The sequence below is a fragment of the Pezoporus wallicus genome, unplaced genomic scaffold (genome assembly GCF_028554395.1).
Source record: "Pezoporus wallicus isolate ANWC-B61680 ecotype Strahan unplaced genomic scaffold, APGP_CSIRO_Pwel_v1 contig_14304, whole genome shotgun sequence".
NCBI classification, from domain to species: domain Eukaryota; kingdom Metazoa; phylum Chordata; class Aves; order Psittaciformes; family Psittacidae; genus Pezoporus; species Pezoporus wallicus.
In genome coordinates, this window is record NW_026638280.1 from 18,643 (window position 1) to 34,990 (window position 16,348).

Sequence of the window (16,348 nt, forward strand, 5' to 3'; positions counted from 1 at the left end):
GGCGCCGGTGCCGTGCCGGGGGGGCACCTCCCTGGCACCGTTATCGATCGGGGTTAATGATCACAAGGGCTTTACTGCTCTGCCGAGGCCTGATTGGCTTTGGCGCCGGTCAGGCCAGACTGCACCGATGGCACCGGGCAACCACCCCGGGACAGGGGCTCACAGGGACCGGGTGGCACCGGCAGCACCTTGTGCCCACGATGCCGGGGGCCACCGCGCTGGCCATGGCGGTGCTGGCGGCGCTGCTGGCGCTGGTGAGTGCCCGGGGCTGGGTGAGCGGGGATGGGGACCGTGAGCGCCAGTGTGGGGGGGGTGAGAGACATGGGGTATGGGACATGGGGATATGGAGATATAGGGACATGGGATACAGGCATATGGGACATGGGGATATGGGGACATTGGGATATAGAAATATGGGATATGGAGACGTGGATATTGGGACATGAGGACGTGGGGTATGGGATATGGGGACAGGGGCACGAGGCACACACTACACCGGGACCTGATGCTGACCCTGGTGACAGCCGAGCTGTGGGCGCAGCAGCGCGGGGCTCCTCCCTGTGCCCGCAAGGGTGCTGGAGAGGGGCTTTGGGATATAAGGGCTGTAGGGGCAGGGCAAGGGGATGGCTTGAACCTGCCCGAGCTGAGCTCTTAGGCAGAAGCTCTTCCCTGTGAGGGTGCTGAGGCGCTGGCACAGGGTGCCCAGACAAGCTGTGGCTGCCCCATCCCTGGCAGTGTTCAAGGCCAGGTTGGACACAGGGGCTTGGAGCAAGCTGCTCCAGTGGAAGGGGTCCCTGCCCGTGGCAGGGGTTGGAGCTGGAGGAGCTTTAGGCTCCCTTCACCCCAACCCACCCCATGGCTCCGGCCCCCGCAGGTGGCCCCATCGTGGACCCCCACCCACAGCGCCGGTGTCTGCGCCTTCTACGGCGAATGCGGCTACAACCCGGAGGTGAACGTGTCCCTGGTGGCCTCCCAGGTGCCCTGCGTGTCCAACACGGCGGCGCGGGAGGCCACGGGCGCGCTCCTGGAGCTGCTGAGCTCCGTGTGCCCGGACCTGGTGCTCGGCGCGGCCGGGGCGCCGCGGGTGTGCTGCAGCCTGGCGCAGCTCCTGGCGCTGCAGCTCAGCGTGGCGCTGTCCGGCACCGTGCTCGCCCGCTGCCCCGCCTGCGCCCGCAACTTCGCCAACATCCACTGCCACAACATCTGCAGCCCCGACCAGAGCCTCTTTGTCAACGTCACGCGCGCGGTGCCGGTGCAGGGCACGGCCCGGTTCGCCGTCGTCGAGTACCAGTGCTTCTACCGGCAGGAGTTCGCCGACGCCGCCTTCGCCTCGTGCCACGGCGTCCGGCTCCCGGCCACCGGCGGCTTCGCGCTGGACACCATGTGCGGGCTGTACGGCGCGCAGCTCTGCACCGCGCAGCGCTGGCTCGACTTCCAAGGGGACAAGAGCAACGGGCTGGCGCCGCTGCAGATCGACTTCCACCTCGTGCCCGACGGCACCGACCCCGGCGAGGCCCTGCAGCCGCTGCACGCGCAGGCCTGGAGCTGCAGCCAGGCCCTCAGCGCCGAGGAGCAGGCGTGCTCCTGCCAGGACTGCGCCGAGTCCTGCCCCACCATCACCCCCCCGGCCGGCCCCGCGCCCCCCTTCCGCATCGGAGCCGCCGACGGCGCCCTGGTGCTGTGCGCGCTGCTCTTCGCCCTCCTCGCCCTCCTCTTCCTCCTCGCCCTGTGCCGCCGGCACCGCGGCTCCAAGCAGGGCATCACGCTGCAGCCGGCCCCGGCCAGCGCCCGCAGCTGCTCGGCGCGATGGGGCGACGCCTGGCACCTGGCGCTGGTGCGGGCGTTCCGCTGGTGGGGGGTGCTGGTGGCCGCGCACCCGCTGCCGGTGCTGGTGGTGGCCGCGGGGCTGGTGGCGGGGCTGTCGGCCGGGTTCCGCACCCTGCGCCTCACCACCGACCCCGTGGAGCTGTGGTCGGCGCCGGGCAGCCGCGCGCGGCAGGAGAAGGCCTTTTACGACCAACACTTCGGGCCCTTCCTCCGCACCAACCAGGTGATCGTGACGGCGCCGCGGCGCAACGGCTCCCGCTACGACTCGGTGCTGTTCGGCGCCAAGAACTTCAGCGCCGTGCTCTCCATGGAGGTGCTGCGGGCGCTGCTGGAGCTGCAGGAGCGGTTGGCGGCCGCCACGGCGCCGGCGCCGGGCTCGGCAAGGCCGGTGAGGCTGCAGGACGTGTGCTACGCGCCGCTGAACCCCGGCAGCCCCGCGCCCGCCGACTGTTGCGTCAACAGCGTCACCCAGTACTTCCAGAACAACGGCACCCGCCTGGCCATGGTGGCCACGCAGCCCCACGGCAAAGACACCGGCACCGTGGACTGGCGCGACCACCTCATCTACTGCGTCAAGTGGGTGCCGCGGCGCCGGCGGCGCGGGGATGGGTGCGGGCGGGCGGCGCGGTGACGGTGCCGGTGTCTGCGCCCCGCAGCTCCCCGCTGTCCTTCAAGGACATCACGGCGCTGGAGCTGAGCTGCACGGCTGACTACGGCGGCCCCGTGTTCCCCTACATCGCCTTGGGTGGCTACAGCGGTGAGCAGGATGGGGCCCGCGGTGGGGCGGTCACAGCACCCCGTGGGGTTGGCGTCGTGTTGTTCAACGGCGCAATGGCAGCCGGGTTGATGTGACCCCGTGGGCTGGGTGTCACGGTGCCCAAGGGAACGGCACCCCGTGGGGTGGGTGCCTCCCGTCACCGGCTGGGGTGGGTGGCACCATCCGGTGTCATGGCACCCCATGGGATGTCACCCACCCGCGATGGATCTCACGTCACCCAGGGGGATGTCAGCCTGTTGGGTGTCACCTGATGCGATGGGTGTCGTACCCCCGATGCGATGTCACCCAGTGGGATGGGTAGCACGTCACCCAGTGTCACGTCACCCATTGGTGGGACACCGCCCATTGGTGGGACGGCTGTCACATCACCCATTGATGGGATGTGGGATGTCACCCATTGGTGGGATGCCACCCATTGGTTGGACGGGTGTCACGTCACCCATTGGTGGGATGGGTGTCACATCACCCATTGATGGGATGTCACCCATTGATGGGATGTCACTTGTTGGAGGGATGTCACCCATTGGTGGGCCAGGTGTCACATCACCCAATGGTGGGATGTCACCCGCTGGTGGGACGGGTGTCACGTCACCCATTGGTGGGACGTCACCCATTGGTGGGATGGGTGTCATGTCACCCATTTGTGGGACGTCACCCATTGGTGGGATGACACCCATTGGTGGAACGTCACCCATTGGTGAGATGACACCCATTGGTGGGACGTCACCCATTGGTGGGATGGGTGTCACGTCACCCATTGGTGGGATGTCACCCATTGGTGGGCCAGTTGTCATGTCAACCATTGGTGGGATGACACCCATTGGTGGGACATCACCCATTGGTGGGACGGGTGCCACATCACCCATTGATGGGACGTCACCCATTGGTGGGATGACACCCATTGGTGGGACATTGGTGGGATGTCACCCATTGGTGGGACGGGTGTCACATCACCCATTGATGGGACGTCACCCATTGGTGGGATGTCACTCACTGGAGGGATGCCACCCATTGATGGTACGGGTGTCACATCACCTATTGATGGGATGTCACCCATTGGTGGGTCGGGTGTCACGTCCCCCTATGTGCTGTCACCCTCTGGCTGTCTCCCACGCGCGGCTGTCCCCAGGCTCGGAGTACACGGAGGCCGAGGCGCTCATCGTCACCTACTCGCTCAACAACTTCCCGCGCGAGGACCCGCGGCACGAGTGGGTGCTGAGCTGGGAGAGCCGCTTCCTCCAGGTGGTCCGGGACTTCCAGCGCACCCACGGCCACAACCTCTCCGTCGCCTTCATGGCCGAGGTGAGCCCCGCCGAGGGCCCCGGCAGCACCCATGGGTGCCTGGCTCCCCCCCTCACCCACCTCCTTCCCCTCAGCGCTCGCTGGAGGACGAGATCAACCGCACCACGGGCGAGGACGTCCCCATCTTCGCCATCAGCTACGCCGTGGTGTTCGCCTACATCGCGCTGGCGCTGGGCGAGTACACGGCCTGGCGCCGCGTGCTGGTGGGTGCTGGGGAGGGCTCGGGGTGGCGGCGGCGCCTTTGGGTGCCCCGTTGGGTGCTGAGCGACCCCGTCGCAGGTGGAGTCGAAGGTGACGCTGGCGCTGGGCGGCATCGCCGTGGTCATCGGCGCCGTGTTCTCCGCCATGGGGCTGCTGGCGCTGCTGGGGCTGCCCTCGTCCCTCATCATCCTCGAGGTCGTGCCCTTCCTCATCCTCGCCGTGGGTGCCGACAACATCTTCATCTTCGTGCAGGAGTACCAGGTTGTGGGGCACGGGGGGGGCCGTGGGGCGGGGTCAGCGGGGCCCCTTGGGGACAGGGTCCCCATGGAGCATGGGGGCACTGGTGGGTACGGAGGTCCTGTGGGCATCCCCGTGGTCCTGGTGTTGGTTGGGGGTCACCTTGGTCCCAGTGTGGGTCAGGGTCCCCATGTCCCCGCTGTGGGTCGGGGTCCCCATGTCCCCTCTGTGGGTCAGGGTTCCCCATGTCCCCTCTGTGGGTCAGGGTCCCCATGTCCCCTCTGTGGGTCAGGGTTCCCCATGTCCCCTCTGTGGGTCAGGGTCCCCATGTCCCCGCTGTGGGTCAGGGTCCTCACGTCCCTGCTGTGGGTCAGGGTCCCCATGTCCCCGCTATGGGTCGGGGTCCCCCTGTCCACTGTGGGTCAGGGTCCCCATGTCCCCGCTGTGGGTCGGGGTCCCCATGTCCACTGTGGGTCAGGGTTCCCCACGTCCCCGCTGTGGGTCAGGGTCCCCATGTCCGCTGTGGGTCAGAGTTCCCCATGTCCCCTCTGTGGGTCAGGGTTCCCCATGTCCCCTCTGTGGGTCAGGGTCCCCATGTCCGCTGTGGGTCAGAGTTCCCCATGTCCCCTCTGTGGGTCAGGGTTCCCCATGTCCCCTCTGTGGGTCAGGGTTCCCCATGTCCCCTCTGTGGGTCAGGGTCCCCACGTCCCCGCTGTGTCAGCAGCAGTCGCCGCGGGAGCCGGGCGAGCGGCGGGAGGATCACATCGGGCGGGTGCTGGCGCAGGTGGCCCCCAGCACGGTGCTGTGCAGCCTCTCCGAGCTCATCTGCTTCCTGCTGGGTGAGCGGCGCGGGGCGACGGGGGCACGGTGCTCACAGGGGGGTCAGGGACATGGGGGCACATGGGGGACCCCCATCAGGCAGGGGAGCCTGTGGGTGCTGAGGGTGCTGGGGCACCAGGACACTGGAACTGGTGTCACTGGTGCTGGTGTCACTGGTGCTGGTGTCACTGGTGCCGGTGTCACTGGTACTGGTGTCACTGGTACTGGTGTCACTGGTGCTGGTGTCACTGGTACCGGTGTCACTGGTATTGGTGTCACTGGTTCCTGGTATCATGGTACCGCTGTCACTGGTGCCGGTGTCACTGGTGCCGGTGTCACTGGTGCTGGTGTCACTGGTACCGGTGTCACTGGTGCCGGTGTCACTGGTGCTGGTGTCACTGGTTCCTGGTGTCACTGGTGCTGGTGTCACTGGTGCCGGTGTCACTGGTATTGGTGTCACTGGTGCTGGTGTCACTGGTGCTGGTGTCACTGGTTCCTGGTATCATGGTACCGCTGTCACTGGTGCCGGTGTCACTGGTGCTGGTGTCACTGGTGCCGGTGTCACTGGTATTGGTGTCACTGGTGCCGGCGTCACTGGTGCTGGTGTCACTGGTACTGGTGTCACTGGTTCCTGGTATCATGGTGCCGGTGTCACTGGTGCTGGTGTCACTGGTACTGGTGTCACTGGTGCCGGTGTCACTGGTGCCGGTGTCACTGGTACTGGTGTCACTGGTGCCGGTGTCACTGGTGCCGGTGTCACTGGTACTGGTGTCACTGGTGCCGGTGTCACTGGTGCCGGTGTCACTGGTGCTGGTGTCACTGGTGCTGGTGTCACTGGTGCTGGTGTCACTGGTACCGGTGTCACTGGTATTGGTGTCACTGGTTCCTGGTATCATGGTACCGCTGTCACTGGTGCCGGTGTCACTGGTGCCGGTGTCACTGGTATTGGTGTCACTGGTGCTGGTGTCACTGGTGCTGGTGTCACTGGTTCCTGGTATCATGGTACCGGTGTCACTGGTACCGGTGTCACTGGTGCTGGTGTCACTGGTACTGGTGTCACTGGTGCCGGTGTCACTGGTGCCGGTGTCACTGGTGCTGGTGTCACTGGTGCTGGTGTCACTGGTACTGGTGTCACTGGTTCCTGGTATCATGGTACCGGTGTCACTGGTACCGGTGTCACTGGTGCTGGTGTCACTGGTACTGGTATCATGGTACCGCTGTCACTGGTACTGGTGTCACTGGTGCTGGTGTCACTGGTACCGGTGTCACTGGTATTGGTGTCACTGGTTCCTGGTATCATGGTACCGCTGTCACTGGTGCCGGTGTCACTGGTGCCGGTGTCACTGGTATTGGTGTCACTGGTGCTGGTGTCACTGGTGCTGGTGTCACTGGTTCCTGGTATCATGGTACCGGTGTCACTGGTACCGGTGTCACTGGTGCTGGTGTCACTGGTACTGGTGTCACTGGTGCTGGTGTCACTGGTACCGGTGTCACTGGTATTGGTGTCACTGGTTCCTGGTATCATGGTACCGCTGTCACTGGTGCCGGTGTCACTGGTGCCGGTGTCACTGGTATTGGTGTCACTGGTGCTGGTGTCACTGGTGCTGGTGTCACTGGTTCCTGGTATCATGGTACCGCTGTCACTGGTACCGGTGTCACTGGTACTGGTGTCACTGGTGCTGGTGTCACTGGTACTGGTGTCACTGGTGCCGGTGTCACTGGTGCCGGTGTCACTGGTACTGGTGTCACTGGTGCCGGTGTCACTGGTGCCGGTGTCACTGGTACTGGTGTCACTGGTGCCGGTGTCACTGGTGCCGGTGTCACTGGTGCTGGTGTCACTGGTGCTGGTGTCACTGGTGCTGGTGTCACTGGTACCGGTGTCACTGGTATTGGTGTCACTGGTTCCTGGTATCATGGTACCGCTGTCACTGGTGCCGGTGTCACTGGTGCCGGTGTCACTGGTATTGGTGTCACTGGTGCTGGTGTCACTGGTGCTGGTGTCACTGGTTCCTGGTATCATGGTACCGGTGTCACTGGTACCGGTGTCACTGGTGCTGGTGTCACTGGTACTGGTGTCACTGGTGCCGGTGTCACTGGTGCCGGTGTCACTGGTGCTGGTGTCACTGGTACTGGTGTCACTGGTGCCGGTGTCACTGGTACTGGTGTCACTGGTGCTGGTGTCACTGGTTCCTGGTATCATGGTACCGCTGTCACTGGTACCGGTGTCACTGGTGCTGGTGTCACTGGTACTGGTATCATGGTACCGCTGTCACTGGTACTGGTGTCACTGGTGCTGGTGTCACTGGTACCGGTGTCACTGGTATTGGTGTCACTGGTTCCTGGTATCATGGTACCGCTGTCACTGGTACCGCTGTCACTGGTACCGGTGTCACTGGTGCTGGTGTCACTGGTTCCTGGTATCATGGTACCGCTGTCACTGGTACTGGTGTCACTGGTGCTGGTGTCACTGGTACCGGTGTCACTGGTATTGGTGTCACTGGTTCCTGGTATCATGGTACCGCTGTCACTGGTACCGCTGTCACTGGTACCGCTGTCACTGGTACCGGTGTCACTGGTACCGGTGTCACTGGTTCCGCTGTCCCGGTTCAGGCTCTCTCTCCTCCATGCCCGCCGTCCGCACCTTCTCCCTCACTGCCGCCCTCGCCATCGCCTTCGATTTCCTGCTCCAGGTCTCCGCCTTCGTGGCGCTGCTGGCGCTCGACGCCCGGCGCGAGGAGGTGGGGCCGGGACGGGAGGGGGGAGGGGCGGGTTTGGGGGTTCCCGGGGGTGACCCCGTGTCCGTGCTCCCCCCCCCCCCCAGGCCTCGCGCCCCGAGCTCTGCTGCTGCTGCCGCGTGGACAAAGGCCCCGCGGGGCCGGCGCTGAGGCTGCTGCGGCCGCTGCTGCTGCGCCTGGGACCGGGGCTGCTGCACCCCAGAGTGCGGCCAGCGGTGGTGAGGGGGGCGGGGGACAAAGGGGGGCGGGGTCAAGGGGGGGTGGGGTCAAGGGGGGGGATGAGTTCAAGGGGGGGCTGGGGGGGGTCCTTGAAGGGGGGGCAATGGGGGTTTGGGTGTTATGGGGGGGGCAAAGATCCTCGCGGCTTCCTTGGGTGTCTCGGGGGTACCCAGGGGTGCTGGGGGGGCACTGGGGGGTTCAGCGGTGCGGGGGGGTCCCCTGATGGGCGCTGCTGCTGCAGGTGCTGCTCTTCCTCCTGCTCGCCTGCGCCGGGCTCTACCTCATGCTGCAGGTGCCCGTGGGGCTGGACCAGGAGCTCGCCATGCCCAAGGTGGGGACCCGGCCCGTGGGGATGGGGGGGGCTTGTGTGGGGCTGCTGGGGGGACACCGCACCCCCACGTAAGGTCACCGTGAGGATGGGGTGGCCTCGATGGGGCTGTATAGAGCCAGCACAGGGGTGGTGTGGGCACAGCATGGTCCCCGTGGGGCTGGGGCCACGCAGGCGCGGTGAGACCCCACTGAGGAGTGCCAGAGCCACTGGGTGTCGTGGTGGGTGTCCCAGAGGGTGCTGTGCTGGGTGCCATGGTGGGTGTCGTGGTGGTTGTCGTGGTGGGTGTCGTGGTGGGTGCCATGGTGGGTGCTGTCGCAGTGGGTGCTGTACTGGGTGTCATGGTGGGTGCTGTCATGGTGGGTGCTGTTGCAGTGGGTGCTGTACTGGGTGTCATGGTGGGTGCTGTCATGGTGGGTGCTGTTGCAGTGGGTGCTGTGGTGGGTGCTGTGGTGGGTGTCGTGGTGGGTGTCATGGTGGGTGCTGTCATGGTGGGTGCTGTCGCAGTGGGTGCTGTGGTGGGTGTCCCGGTGGGTTCTGGCACCCATCTGACCCTCGGTGGGTGCCCCAGGACTCCTACGTGCTCCAGTACTTCAGTGCCCTCAACCAGTACCTGGCCGTGGGGGTCCCCGTGTTCTTCGTCACCACCGAGGGCTACAACTTCTCCTCCCCAGAGGGCACCAACGGGATCTGCTCCAGCTCCGGCTGCGCCAGCGACTCCCTGACCCACACGGTGGAGATGGCCACGCGCTTCCCCAACGTGTGAGTGCGCTGCGGGCAGGGGGGCGGCGCGGGGCCCCCCCCGCGGCTCCTGAGCACGGCCCCTGCCCAGGTCCTTCCTGGCCATCCCGGCCACCTCCTGGCTCGACGACTTCCTCGACTGGCTCAACCCCACCGGCCGCTGCTGCCGCGTCCACCGCTATGGCAACGCCACCGGCCAGTTCTGCCCCGCCACCAGCGGTGAGGGGAGCCGGGGCCACTGTGGTGGCGGTTGGGTGGGGGTCGTGGTGGGGATTGGGTGTGCATGGGGTGCCCACCATGGTGGCCATTGGACGTACGTTGAGTGTTCACCATGGTGGCTGTTGGGTCTACAATGGGTGCCCACCATGGTGACCATTGTGTGTATATGGCGTGCCCAGTACAGTGGCTGTTGGGTGCACACAAAGTCCACGCCATGGTGGCCATTGGGTGTATGTTGAGTGAACACCATGATGGCCATTGGATGTACGTTGAGTGTTCACCATGGTGGCTGTTGGGTCTACGAGTGCTCACCATGGTGGCCATTGGGTCTACATCGGGTGCTCACCATGGTGGCCATTTGGTCTACGTTGAGTGCCTGCTATGGTGGCCATTGGGTCTACAATGGGTGCTCATCACGGTGACCATTGTGTGTATGTTGCATGCTCAGCACAGTGGCTGTTGGGTGCACACAAAGTCCACACCATGGTGCCCATTTGGGTGTATGTTGAATGCACACCGTGGTGCCCATTGGCTGTATGTCGGATTCCTACCATGATTGCCATTGGCTGTATGTTGGATGCACACCATGGTGCCCATTTGGGTGCATGTTGGATGCACACCATGGTGCCCATTTGGATGTATGTTGGATGCACACCATGGTGCCCATTTGGGTGTATGTTGGATGCACACCATGGTGCCCATTTGGATGTATGTTGGATGCACACCATGGTGCCCATTGGCTGTACGTTGGATGCCTACCATGATGGCCATTGGCTGTATGTTGGATGCCTACCATGATGGCCATTGGCTGTATGTTGGATGAACACCATGGTGCCCATTTGGGTGTATGTTGGATGCACACCATGGTGCCCATTTGGGTGTATGTTGGATGCACACCGTGGTGCCCATTTGGGTGTATGTTGGATGCACACCATGGTGCCCATTGGCTGTACGTTGGATGCCTACCATGATGGCCATTGGGTATATGTTGGATGCCCACCATGGTGCCCATTTGGGTGTATGTTGGATGCACACCATGGTGCCCATTGGCTGTACGTTGGATGCCTACCATGATGGCCATTGGGTGTATGTTGGATGCACACCGTGCTGCCCATTTGGGTGTATGTTGGATGCCCACCATGGTGCCCATTTGGGTGTATGTTGGATGCACACCATGGTGCCCATTTGGGTGTATGTTGGATGCACACCATGGTGCACATTTGGGTGTATGTTGGATGCCCACCATGGTGCCCATTTGGGTGTATGTTGGATGCCCACCATGGTGCCCATTTGGGTGTATGTTGGATGCACACCATGATGGCCATTGGATGTACGTTGAGTGTTCACCATGGTGGCTTTTGGGTCTACATTGGGTGCTCACCATGGTGGCCATTGTGTTAATGGCGTGCCCAGCACAGTGGCTGTTGGGTGCACACAAAGTCCACACCATGATGGCCATTGGATGTATGTTGAGTGTTCACCATGGTGGCCATTGGGTCTACATCGGGTGCTCACCATGGTGGCCATTCGGTCTACATCAGGTGCCTACTATGGTGGCCATTTGGTCTTCAATGGGTTCCCGCCATGGTGCCCACTCGGTCTACATTGGGTGCTCACCATGGTGGCCATTCAGACTACATTGGGTGCCTACTATGGTGGCCATTGGGTCTACAATGGGTGCCCACCGTGTTGGCCATTGTGTGTATGTTGCATGCCCGGCACAGTGGCTGTTGGGTGCACACAAAGTCCACGCCATGGTGGCCATTGGGCACACATTGTGTTCCCACCATAGTGGCTGTTGTGTGCACATACGGTCCACACCTTGGTGCCCAGTGAGTGTATGTTGGGTGTTCACCATGGCGCCCATTAGGTTCATGTGTGCCCACAGTGGTGGCTGTTGGGTGTACGTATGGGCCACACCATGTTGGCCATAGGATGTGTGTTGAATACTCACCATGGTGCCCATTGGGTGTATGTTGGGTGTCCACGATGGTGCCCATTGGATGTATGTTGGCTGCTTATCATGGTGGCCATAGGGTCTATCTTGGGGTGTGCAACATGGTGGCCACTGGTTGTACACTGGGTGGCTGTCGGGTGTATGTCATGATGGCCTTTGGTTGTGCATTGGCTGGCCACAATGGTGGCCATTGGGTGCATGGTCCAAACCATGGTGGCCATTGGGTGTATGTTGTGCGGCCACTGTGATGCCTGTTGGGTAGGTGTTGGGTGCCCACCATGGTGGCCATTGGGTGTATGTTGTGTGTCCTCTGTGATGCCTGTTGGGTAGGTGTTGCGTGCCCACCATGGTGGCCATTGGGTGTATGTTGTGTGGGCACTGTGATGCCTGCTGGGTAGGTGTTGGGTGCCCACCATGGTGGCCATTGGGTGTATGTTGGCTGCCCATCATGGTGGCCATAAGGACCATCTTGGGTGTCCTCCATGGTGGCCATTGGGTGCGTGATGGGTGCTCACCATGGTGGCCATTGAGTGCACACTGGGTGCGTGTTGGCTGCATGTCACGGCGGCCATTGGGTGCGCATCGGGTGCTCACCCTTGTGGCCATTGCGTTTCTGTTGGGTGCACGATGGTGCCCATTGTTCACCCACCGGTGTCTTCTCGGGTGTCCCCCCCCCGGGTCCCCCACAGCACCCATTGTGTGCCCCGGTCCCACAGATGACCCGAGCTGTGTCGGTGGCCGGTGCCTCAACACGACGCGGCGCCCGACCCCGGAGGAGTTCCAGCGCTTCCTGCCCTGGTTCCTGCAGGACCGCCCCACGCTGCAATGCGCCAAGGGGTATGGACACAGTGCGTGTGTTGGGGGGGGGGCCCTATGGGGTGCCCCAGCGCCACTCACCCCATATCCCCTCCCCGCAGCGGCCTGGGTGCCTACGACACCGCGGTGAGCATGGACGCCAACGGCACCATCCTGGGTGAGCGCGGGGCGCGGGGGGCTCGGGCTGGGGGGCGCTGGGTGCGGAGCTGACCCCCCCCCCGCCCCACAGCCACGCGGTTCATGGCCTACCAGCGCCCGCTGCGCACGGCGCAGGAGTACACGGCAGCGCTGCGGGCGGCGCGCGCCCTGGCCGAGGAGCTCACCCGCACCCTGCGCCGCGTGCCCGGCACCCAGCCCGGCTTCCGCGTCTTCCCCTACGCGTGAGCACCCAGCGCGGGGCAGGCCCGGGGGTGGTGGTGAGGGCGCCGCGGTTGATGGGGCCTCAGCATCATGGGGACAAGGATGTGGGGCATGGGGGTGTGGGGACATGGATAAGGGATGGGGGGATATGGGGAAGTGGGGATGTGGGATATGGGGATGTGGGATATGGGGATATGGGGACAGGGATGTGGGGCATGGGGGTGTGGGGACATGGATAAGGGATGTGGGGACATGGGGAAGTGGGATATGGCGATGTGGGATATGGGGATATGGGGACATGGGGATGTGGGGATGTGGGGATATGGGGATATGATATGGGGACATGGGGATGTGGGGATATGGGGACATGGGATATGGGTGCATTGGGATATGGGGATATGGGGACATGGGGCTATGGGATATGGGATATGGGTACATTGGGATATGGGACATGGGGTTATGGGATATGGGACATGGGATATGGGTACATTGGGATATGGGGTTATAGGATATGGGACATGGGATATGGGTACATTGGGATATGGGGTTATGGGATATGGGACATGGGATATGGGTACATTGGGATATGCGGATATGGGGACATGGGGATATGGGGATATGGGACATGGGGCTATGGGATATGGGGATATGGGACATGGGGATATGGGACATGGGATATGGGTACATTGGGATATGGGCATATGGGGACATGGGGCTATGGGATATGAATGTATGGGGATAGGGGGACATGGGATATTAGACATGGGGATATGGAGATATAGGGACATGGGGTACAGGAATATGGGACATGGGGATAGGGTGATATGGGGACATGGGACATGGCATATGGGGATATGGGAATATGGGGCCGTGGGGACAAAGCAATATGGGGATACGGGGACATTGGGATATAGCAATATAGGATATGGGGATATGGGGACATGCGGATACTGGGACATGAGGACATGGGGCTATGGGACATGGGGACAGGGACACGCGGGGCTCCTCCCTGTGCCCGCGAGGGTGCTGGAGAGGGGCTTTGGGATGCAAGGGCTGTAGGGGCAGGGCAAGGGGATGGCTTGAACCTGCCAGAGGGGAGACTGAGATGAGCTCTTAGGCAGAAGCTCTTCCCTGTGAGGGTGCTGAGGCGCTGGCACAGGGTGCCCAGAGAAGCTGTGGCTGCCCCATCCCTGGCAGTGCTCAAGGCCAGGTCGCGGCGCCCTGCCCCATGGAAGGGGGCCCTGCCGGGGCCGGGGCTGCAGCCGGAGCCGTCCCGCAGGGTGACCCACGTGTACTACGAGCAGTACCTGACGGTGGTGGCCGAGGGCCTGGTGACGCTGGGGCTGTGCCTGGTGCCCACCTTCCTCGTGTCCTTCGTGCTGCTGGGCACGGACCTGCGCTCCAGCGCCGCCACGCTCCTCACCATCGCCATGAGCCTGGTGGACACGGCCGGCGCCATGGCCCTCTGGGACATCCCCTACAACGCCGTGGCCCTCATCAACCTGGTGGCGGTGCGGGGGGGCAATGGGTGCCATTGGGTGTCTGGGGGTGCCATGGGGGTCTGTTGGTGCTGTGGGGGTCTGGGGGTGTCATTGGGTGTCTGTGGGTGCCATGGGGGTCTGGGGGTGCCATTGGGTGTCTGGGGGTGCCATTTGGTGTCTCTGGGTGCCATGGGTGTCTGGGGGTGCCATGGGTGTCTGGGGGTGTCTGTGGGTTCCATTGGGTGTCTGGGGGTGCCATGGGTGTCTGGGGGTGCCATTGGGTGTCTGTGGGTGCCATAGATGTCTGTGGGTGTCTGTGGATGCCATTGGGTGTCTGGGGGTGCCATTGGGTGTCTGGGGGTGCCATGGGTGTGTGTGGGTGCCATTGGGTGTCTGGCCGTGCCATGGGTGTCTGGGGGTGTCATTGGGTGTCTGTGGGTGCCATTGGGTGTCTGTAGGTGCCATGGGTGTCTGTGGGTGCCATGGGTGTCTGTGGGTGCTGTTGGGTGTCTGGGGGTGCCATTGGGTGTCCATGGGTGCTATTGAGTGTCTGTTGTGTGTCACAGTAGGTGCCATTGGGTGTCTGTGTGTGCCATGGGTGTCTCTGGGGTGTCTCAGTGGGTACCATTGGGTGTCTGTGGGGTGTCACAGTGGGTGCCATTGGGTGTCTCTGGGATGTCACAGTGGGTGCTATTGGATGTCTGTGGGTGCCATGGGTGTCTCTGGGATGTCTCAGTGGTTGCCATTGGGTGCCTCTGGGTGCCATTGTGTGTCCATGGGTGCCATTGGGTGGCCACGGGTGCCATGGGTGTCTCTGGTGTCCCCGCAGGCCGTGGGTATCTCAGTGGAGTTCGTGTCCCACCTCACCTACGCCTTCGCCCACAGCCCCCAGGCCGGGCGCGTGGCTCGCGCCGCCGATGCCACCGTCACCATGGGCAGCAAGGTGGGACCGGGGCGCGCGGGGACCCCCACGGGACCCCCAGGGGACCCCAAGGGCCCTGGTGACCCCGCTGCCCCCCCGCAGGTTGTGGCCGGGGTGGCCCTGACCAACCTGCCCGGCATCGTGGTGCTGGCCTTCGCCAAGGCCCAGCTCATCCAGGTCTTCTTCTTCCGCCTCAACCTCATCATCACGCTGCTGGGGCTGGCGCACGGGCTGCTCTTCCTGCCCGTGCTGCTCAGCTACATGGGTACCACAGCACCCAGTGACTCCCAGTGACTCCCCTTGACTCCCATTGACTCCTGTTGACTCCCATTGACTCCCACTGACACCCACTGAAACCCATTGACGGCCATTGATGCCCATTGACTCCCACTGTCACCCAATGACGCCCAATGACGCCCATTGACTCCCACTGACACCCATTGAAACCCATTGACACCCATTGACTCCCACTGATGCCCAATGACTCCCATTGACACCCAATGACTCCCATTGACTCCCATTGATGCCCATTGATGCCCATTGACGCCCATTGACTCCCATTGACGCCCATTGACTCCCATTGACACCCATTGATGCCCATTGACGCCCATTGACTCCCACTGATGCCCAATGACTCCCATTGACACCCACTGACTCCCACTGACTCCCACTGACACCCATTGACGCCCATTGATGCCCATTGACTCCCATTGACGCCCATTGATGCCCATTGACTCCCATTGACACCCACTGACGCCCATTGACACCCATTGACTCCCACTGACACCCATTGACGCCCATTGACTCCCACTGACTCCCATTGACACCCATTGATGTCCATTGACTCCCACTGACTCCCATTGACACCCATTGATGCCCATTGACTCCCACTGACTCCCATTGACACCCATTGATGCCCATTGACTCCCACTGACTCCCATTGACACCCATTGACTCCCATTGACACCCGCTGCCTCCTCATTGTCCCCCCGTTTTCCCCACAGGACCCAGCCCGCAGGGGACCCCGCCAGGGGTCACAACGGGGGACGCGGTGGTGCCGGCTGTGGGGCTGACGCCCGGCAGCCCCGGCTCTGGGGAGAAGAGCAGGGAGCAGGAGCAGGAGCAGGAGCAGGAGCAGGACAAGGTCCCCGTCCCCAGGCAGGGCTGAGCCCTCGCCCCCCTTCCCCAAGCTCTATTTAAACTGGTTTCTGAGCCTCAGCACTGGGTGTCACTGGGACGGGTTCCCAAGCGTCACCAGGGGATGTGTGGGGCGCGTGGACACTGCAGGGGCAGCGCTGTGGGGCACCATGAGGCTCGTGTGGGGTAGATGGACACTGGGGGGACAGCGCCATTGAGGCCCATGGGCACTGACGGATGGGGATGTGTGGGGCACATGGACTCTGTGG

At 63.1% G+C, this 16,348-nt stretch overlaps 1 protein-coding gene across 1 annotated transcript; it reads left to right on the top strand.

Annotated features, from left to right (window-relative positions):
* The first annotated feature begins 200 nt into the window (after positions 1-200).
* On the top strand, positions 201-16,110 carry NPC1L1 (NPC1 like intracellular cholesterol transporter 1). The gene is made up of 19 exons (XM_057410262.1): positions 201-301; positions 832-2,403; positions 2,484-2,584; positions 3,735-3,907; positions 3,982-4,110; positions 4,187-4,369; positions 5,070-5,184; positions 7,775-7,902; positions 7,986-8,117; positions 8,360-8,449; positions 9,018-9,208; positions 9,279-9,406; positions 12,080-12,200; positions 12,281-12,336; positions 12,409-12,559; positions 13,819-14,050; positions 14,850-14,963; positions 15,045-15,207; positions 15,947-16,110. Exons 1-19 carry the CDS (start codon positions 201-203, stop codon positions 16,108-16,110), a joined length of 4,044 nt encoding a protein of 1,347 aa, XP_057266245.1.
* The last annotated feature ends 238 nt before the right edge of the window (positions 16,111-16,348 follow it).